Consider the following 8429-nt stretch of genomic DNA (forward strand, 5'->3'; position numbering starts at 1 on the left):
GAGTTTTATAAGCAGAATAAGTGGTGAGTGGCCAAAATAATTATTGAATCACTTTATAAGTATTAGTCTAAATGGTTGAAATCATCAATATAACATCAATTCAATAAGTACAGTAAATTCAATTGAAATTAGTCTAAATGATTGAAATCATCAATATAACATCAATTCAATAATAAGTAAAGTAAATTCAATTTAACAAACTAATTTCAAAGGGAAATTAGGTGGAGTGTGGAGTCTTATAAGTAGAGTTGATGATGAGTTTGAAAGGAAGATTAGTTGGAGCCTTGTAATAGAGTGGTGATGAGTTGTCAATATAAGTATTAAATCATTATATGTTTTGTTTAATAAATTATCATATTTTATTTATAGGGAAAGTTTTAAGGGAGATTAGGTGGAGTGTGGAGTTTTATAAGTAGAGTTGATGATGAGTTTTAAAGGATGATTAGGTGGAGCCTTGTAATAGAGTGGTGATGAGTTGTTAATATAGGTATTGAATTATTATACGTTTTTTTTAATAAATTATTATATTTTATTTATAGGAAAAGTTTAATTGGTAATTATGGTTTTATAAAATATGATATAAATGATAATATTTAAGGTTCAAATTCTATATATCAAGTCAATAAAAAAGAGTGATAATATTAATATTTTATTTATTTGTATCTTTAAAAAAAATATATAAAAGGTTAATTATTTTATATAGTATTTGAAATTTCATTATTTATGTTTTTTTTTAAATAGGGCTTTCACAATTTTAATTTAATTATCAAGGATTGTTAGGTGGATAGTGGGGATTTAACCACCATTAAATAGTTTAGAATATTTTTAGTAATTAACTTATCAAAGGTTGAGATTTTTCTTAAATGTAGTTATGTCATTTCTAACCTTTTAATTAAGTTAATTACTTAAAAAAAATTATATGAACATGATTTATAGTGTTTTGGCATGTTGTATTAGAAAACCAAACCATGGTATTGTAACAAAGTTGAATCTCCATAAGAAAGTTGCGATAAATGTCCATGGTAAAAAATTGTTTTATGTTTTTAAAAAATTGTTTCATGTTTTTAAATGTATATTAATGGGCTTAATGGGCCTAATGGTTTAGAGCATGTGTTTCCTCTTAAGAGGTCACGGATTCAAAACCAAAGGGGGTAGAATATGTATGCTTTCATAGGCTTAGCAGCCAGAAAGTAGATCCTTTGTCCTATAAACAAGGGTGTCTCATACACCAATTTGATGTCTAACTTAGCTATGACCTTAATTCTTTTGTTAATAATAATAATAAAATTATATCCTAATTATTTTTTTATGACTTCTTTTAATTTTAGTAATGTAAATTGATGTTTTATGAATATTCACTAGTCTAGTCATTTAATTTATGTTACTGCTATAATATATAAAATTAATAGCTAGAGGTTAAAGACAATATATAGTTTTTTATTTTGTTTTTAAAATCATGTTGAGTAAATAACATAAATGGGCCGCTTTTTCTTAGAGATTTATGTCTAGAATTAAATATACGTATATCGGAGAACAAAGGGTACACCCAACTAACTTTTATCTTATATAATTTAAGGAAAAATATATTTAAAAAAATAAAATTAAAGATGAGAAGGTAGAAATAACCGATACAAAGCTAAATTTCTTTAAAAAGGCAACAAACCTGAATAGCAAAACGATTTTCCCCTTTGGAAAAAAATCGCAATCCTTGTAAAAATAATGGTGCATCGAACAAACAAAGAAAAGGAAGAGTTGGAAACTGATGTGGTGAAATTAATTCTCGCATACAGAAAATAAAAACCAATAAAGAGTTGCAAATTGATATATTTTATTGTGGAAAATGTTGGCTCTTCTCATCTCTGAAAGACAAAGAGACAGACTCCAACAGAAGATACAGGAAAACTTTAATAATGGAGATGCCCTGACATTACAAATAAGCATATATTGTAACATCATGGCATAAAGACAGTTCATATCATATGCCATGCTACATGTATTCACTTTGCTCGTATCATAGGTCGCTCATCTCTGATTCTTGCTCGGATTTGTTCACAGTGCCAACATGAAATCTCTATAGTGCTCTATGCATCTAGCTTTACAATGTTTCTGTGGCAATCTCCATACCCCTCAGCCTGCAAAAATGTAGATACCATGATAATAAGAATAAAAGAAGTGTAAGTAGTGTTGTGGTGGTGGTGCGCGGCGGCGGCGGTGGTGAAAAACCCTTAACAAAAAAACGAACCCTGGTGATGAAAATTTTCCATTAAACATAATATATACCTAAATTCTGCAAACAGTCAGAATATGCTGTTACTGGGTAGGGCACGTGAGGGCCACATAAAACCTGAACTTCCAGCAGATTTTCATTCACCAAAACCTGCTTATAATTATCAGATGCCTTGAAGCACTCACAAACAGCATATCTGGTAAACTGGTGATCTTGAATCCTGTTCTCCAGAGTCTCAAGGCTCTTGCAGCAAACGCTCTCAGATCTCATGAAAAACTGTGCTGACTGTAGAGCCATATAACACGATTCCAAAACAGGGGAAACCGCGGTACAAACATCTGAAGAAGAATGCACATGATATGCAAACTGCGGACACAGAATCAACAAAGCCACCACCATGGCAGCACACTGTAATTCCTTCCGAGACAACATATTTCTGCAGATTCAATTTTCACTAGTCATGAACCAAAAAATACTGATTTCCAATGGAAACCTAAAGCCAATTTACCGGGATATGGGGCGTGAGCATTCTGCTCCAATCTATACTTGAAATTCCCATTACCATTTTGGTTCCCTGCTAGCGAAATATATAGGAAAAGGTGTGTGTATATTTTGACTGTTGTATGATTAGAGGCATCCGTCGCATGCGTTTCCAAGAACCAATTTGCCTTCCGCATGAAGTCAGCAAAGAGGATAGCTTCCTGCTTTCTCTGGCTGCTGCACTTTCAACTATTATTTTATTTTATTCAAATATGCCTAAAGCATGATGCCTTACTTCACTAGATTATTTCAGACTTTTTTACAAATTAGAAGACATTCCCAAGGTTTTTTGGGTTTTTTAATCGGAATTGGAGGATCCAATTTTTTAAAGTATTGTTTAGTTAATCGGATTTGGAGGATCTAATTTTTTAAAGAATTGTTTGGATTTTTCCATACGAATAGGAATGTTTTGATGTGATTTTTGATGATATTATATATATATTTTTGGATTAATGGATGAAGATTCACAGATTAGATTAAATAGTTTGGGTCCACGTTTTAGAATTATTCGGGTCACTTGAGAAAATAGGAAGAGCACTAGAAGATATAAATTGAGATTTGTTGCTCATCGTTTAATTTTAATTCTTAATTTTTTTTAAAGATGGAACTTTCTCATGGATGCCTCTTTTATTTTTAACTGTGATTAATGCATAAAGATTTATGTAGTTGGAATTATAGATTAATGGAGGAAGATCAACAGATTGAACAGATTGAATAATTTTCGTAGAGCTTTGGGAACCGTAATCCATGTTTATCATCAAAACTGAAGAAAATATGAAGAGTTGTAAAAGATATAAATAGAGATCTGTTATTCTTTGTTTAATTTTGATAAACTTTTCAGAACCAAAATTTGGGTCCATCATCAAAACTTGAGAATTTTTTTTTTTAATAAATCATATGTTTTTGAATGTGTAAATAAATTTAGTAGATAAAATTTTTGTAATATTGGGATTATGAAAATTTAGATTATGATAATGATAATAATGATGATAATTAATGTCCATTAAGACTTATATGGTCTATTGAACCTTACAAGGCAACAAATTAATTAGATTTTCGAGAAGACAGATCTCATTCCGTGTATCCCTTTCTTAAAGTCTAACATAATTAGATTTTTTTAACTATTTATTTATTTGCTTAAAAAGAAGAGAAGTGTTCCTAGATCAGCATAGATTTGTTGAGTTAAAATGTCAAGAAGGTTGGTAGTGTGACATATATTTGAAAATTAGATTGAATGTGAGTGTTAAATGGGCAATATAAGAGAAAGTGTTTTTCATCTTCAACTCTTCTAGGATCACACCAATGACAAAGTCTTACATCCCATGGTGTTTTGGGAATTGACCAATGTCCAATTTAACTATGAAGCTCACAAGAATTAGTTCTAACATTGACAGTGTTCATTTCCTTCTTATCACTAGTCAACACATAGAGATAATTATGAAGCTCACAAGAATTAATTCTAATCTTGGCAATGCTCATTTTCTTCTTTAACACTAGTCAACACAGAGAGATAATTTAGGCTTTTAATATTGGGGTTGATCACCTTCTTGTAACAACTCTTTGTTTTCTCAAAATTTATCCTTAAATTGGAAAGTAATAATATTTTTAAGTGTCTTAATTTTGTAAGATGATCTTCTCATTTATTCCCCAATGGTCTAGCCAAGATTAAGCATGGAATTTACAGTTGTTTTCTAGCTCATAGTATGTTTTCCAACTTCCATTTATCCTTTGTCCAATGCTATAATTCCAATTGAGTTTATGATGGATGTGAGTTCCTAGATATTCCTATCACAGAACTTCCTTTTTATCCTTTGTCCAATGCTATAATTCCAATTGAGTTTATGATGGATGTGAGTTCCTAGATGTTCCTATCACAGAACTTCCTCCAAGGAGTGGGTGTCATAAATGAAAGTATCATAAGTGATCATTTTGGATTTAATTATCACCACTTTAGTATTATAGGTATTTACAGTTGTATCTATCTTGCAGCATAAATCATGGAGGATTTTGAGTTGCTTGCTAATAATCTAATGATTCCTTGCCCAAAAAACAATATCATCATAGTAAAGGAGAAGAGTTATGATTATACCAGTAAGTATGGGGCAACACACGTTGCATATGACAAACAAAATAGAGAATAAAAAATACCATAACTCCAATTTAGAATGGTTTTAAATTTGATAATAACATTATCCAATAACTACCCAACTCAAAAATAAAAATGCCTACCCCATTTTAAATAAATTATTAAAAATCAGCATAGATCCATCTTAAATACAAATCTAACATGTGCCTAGAGAGATCCAATTTCTTCATCAATTTCTTTTATGAACCAACATTATTTAAATATTTTATATAGTTATTTAATTTTTTTATTTTTAAATTTAAGTGTACATGAACAAAATTTCAACTTTAATGACGGACTAACAAAGTTACACATTATCAATAAAAAAATTAAAATTAAAAAACAGCACCAGCATCACCATTACCTACAATATTTTTTCATGTTCAGTTATAATGAATAAGGCGGGAGGTTTTTGTTCAACAGAGAAAACATTTTCGCCCAAAAGAAATTGGCAAATATCTATATAATTTAGATGTTAATTTGTAGTCATAATTTAAATAGTGAAATATACATTAGGCGCCGGCATCAACTTTACACAATAATTTTTCATTCAATTATTTGCGATGAATAAGCCCGCAAGTCATTCTTCGACCACTGAAAATTTTCGCTAACGGAGGGGTAAATATCTATGATTTAGATGTAAATTGGTGCTCATGATTTAAATAATAAAATTTATTATTATTTAAATGCTAATTTATTGAACGAACTTATATATAAAATAACTGACTTTCATTTATAAATAACAAAATAACTTTTAACTAATCAAATCAATTCTAAATATTTAATTATCTAACTGTGTAAATAAGATGTAGATAAATCCAAAAAAATATATTAAAGATTTATTCTTCTAACATAAAACTTGAATACCAAGCCCTACCTTTTCATAAAGCTAAAAATATTCGTATTTTAGTTTCTTTATATTTACAAAATAATTATCGTCATATATTCTTGAAAATAGAAATTTCATGTCAACCTTCCACTTTTCATAAAGCTCTTTGTTAAGAATCTTCATGTCTCTTGTCGCTTCTTGACAGTAAAATATAATTAAAACTTCTGACTTTATATACTCGTTTTGGATAATGTAGGTCATTTCAGTTTATTATTATTTAATATTGATGCCTAAACAGTGGAAAATATGACATAGAAAAGTAAAAAGTGGAAAAAAATTATTCCAAATTATCTAATTTAAAATGAATATTAATTTTAGTGAAAAACGTTAAATCTAATTTTGAACTATCTATAATAATTTAAAATTAATCGAAGGTAGTTAGATATAATAATCGTATAAAATAGAAAAATTATAGTATATTGTAATATATTTTGATAGTTATTATATTTAAATTGTTGGGTAACAAATTATATTCTGTTAAAATTATTTTATTAGGGATTTATTCGTGTGTATAGATAATTAATATTTTAATAAGTAAAGTTTCAAGATTAAAGAAAATGTTTTTTTGAAGTTATCCGTTCAAATTTATAGGATATGTATCACTAAGATGAGAGGTGTCTTGTCTTACAAATATAGGTGTCATGTCAATTTAGTATTTAGGTTAGAAGTGATTTTAAAATAAAATAAAATTATTATCATTATTATTATCATCAATTTAAAAAATCATTTTATTTCATAATATATTCATTATCATTGAATTTAAATAATCATATTATGTTATAATGTATTTTATATTTCTTATGTTTATAATGATCCAAAACAAGTTATACTAGTTAAGCCATATAAATTAAAACATTAGTAAATGTTGATATGCATCATTCCATGACAACAACAAAACACTTATCTCATGATGCATCTTACATGGGAAAGAATAAGAAAAATATAAAAATTAACAAAATTATAGCTTTATTATTATTATTATTAGAAATAATTAATATATGAATTAAGCATATATACATTTAATTAACCATGAATTGACCATGGATGCTAATCCCCACTTTACCATGAAAATTTTTAACCTATAAATTTATTTTGTTACAATACCATGGCTTATCAATACCACATGCCTAAAAAACCATAACTCATTTCATAGTCAAAATGTTTTTTTATATGGTTTTTTTTAAATTTAATTTTTTAATATTTTTTAATTAAATTGAAAAGAAAAAGGGACATAACTACCTTTGAGGGAAATCTCACCCTTCTTGTACTAAAAATATTGTGTGGATATTCAATAGACTTTACACCCTATGGAAGTTATAGTTTGGGATTAGTCCTAAAATCAGTTTTTAAGCCACTCTTCTTGGTAGGTTTGTTATACCTTTATTCCAAATGGCTATCAAACTGTGAAAATTTTAGGGATCTAAGAAGACGTACTACAGTTCCTTATTTAGAACATTCATAATTAAATTTTAAAAATTAGACATGAAACGCACTAGACAATTTTTCTCTTCGGAGGAGGAAAAAAAATTAACAAGTTTTAGGATAATGGGCACATCAAGCTTTTATCAAACCTACAGAATTATAGAGAGTACATATCAGAGTACTACTAGTGAAATTCTAGATTCCAAATGACTCAATTTTCAAATGTGTATGAAGGCAAAGATCATCCATCCAAACAATCTATAAATTAGGGTTTGAAAGGTATGCAACTTATAGGTGGCATAACTTTTGAATATTGGTGATTAAAAAGTTGTTGTAAAGAGGAGTATTATTATTTTATCATATAGAAAATAATTCTACAAGAAATTCTATTGACACTCATCACAAAAGCTCAAACTTAACTTCTGAAGAAAGTGAAGACTTAGAAAACAAGTTGTTCCAATTAGAGGAAATTTTTAATGAAATGAGTGGTACTGCATTGAAACAAGTAGATTTATCATATTCTTGGGAAGGCATTAAAGCATAAATGGAAAATAGTATGAATGAAAATAAGGAAGAAATATAACATTCATCAATGAAGAATTAACAAAGTCCATGAGTTTCATAGAAAATACTATCTCAGAGTGGCTTCCTACAAGAGATATGGAGATCCAAGGAAATCATGAAAACAAAAAGAAGAATGGTGATGGGACTAAGTAACATATGGGTAGTATTTTATTAAAGTTGGAGAGAAAAATTATTGAATCCTAAAATCATGATATTTCATCACCTCAAAATTCATGTCATCAAGGATTCAATGTGGCAGCAAGGAATAACTTCGTTCTAAAGATCAATATGAGGAAGTTTGATAGTAACAATCCTGTAACATGGATATGCCATATAGAGCAATACTTCACTCTACACAAGTTACAACCTTACAAAAGGTAAATATTACATCATTGTATTTAGAATAAGATCAATTTGTATAGCATGAATTGCTTTGTGAAACGAAAAATAATACTATTATATCTCACTATATTTTTATAGAGGAATTAATATCACATTATGGGGATTATAAGACATTGGTTGTACTATCTTGTGCTACGGGAGGTGTTACTTGATCAATTGACCCAACCTCCAAGGTTTGTTATGAAGGTGGCGTCACAAAGTCCTCTTTTCTAACTTCTTTAAAACTCAAAACTAAGACCGCCATCGTGTTCATTGAGATA

General features: G+C 28.6%; 1 protein-coding gene across 1 annotated transcript; it reads right to left on the reverse strand.

The window, feature by feature from the left end:
* Positions 1-1794: 1794 nt before the first annotated feature.
* LOC149227142 (uncharacterized) lies at positions 1795-2843 on the reverse strand. The gene is made up of 2 exons (XM_089375425.1): positions 2281-2843; positions 1795-2132 (listed from the first exon to the last, which is right to left on the reverse strand). Exons 1-2 carry the CDS (start codon positions 2657-2659, stop codon positions 2128-2130), a joined length of 384 nt encoding a protein of 127 aa, XP_089231551.1. The 5' UTR covers positions 2660-2843; the 3' UTR covers positions 1795-2127.
* Between the last annotated feature and the right edge of the window lie 5586 nt (positions 2844-8429).

This window comes from Pinus tabuliformis, chromosome J (assembly GCF_031772625.1).
Source record: "Pinus tabuliformis cultivar Carrire ecotype Pingquan chromosome J, CPIR1, whole genome shotgun sequence".
Lineage (NCBI taxonomy): Eukaryota > Viridiplantae > Streptophyta > Pinopsida > Pinales > Pinaceae > Pinus > Pinus tabuliformis.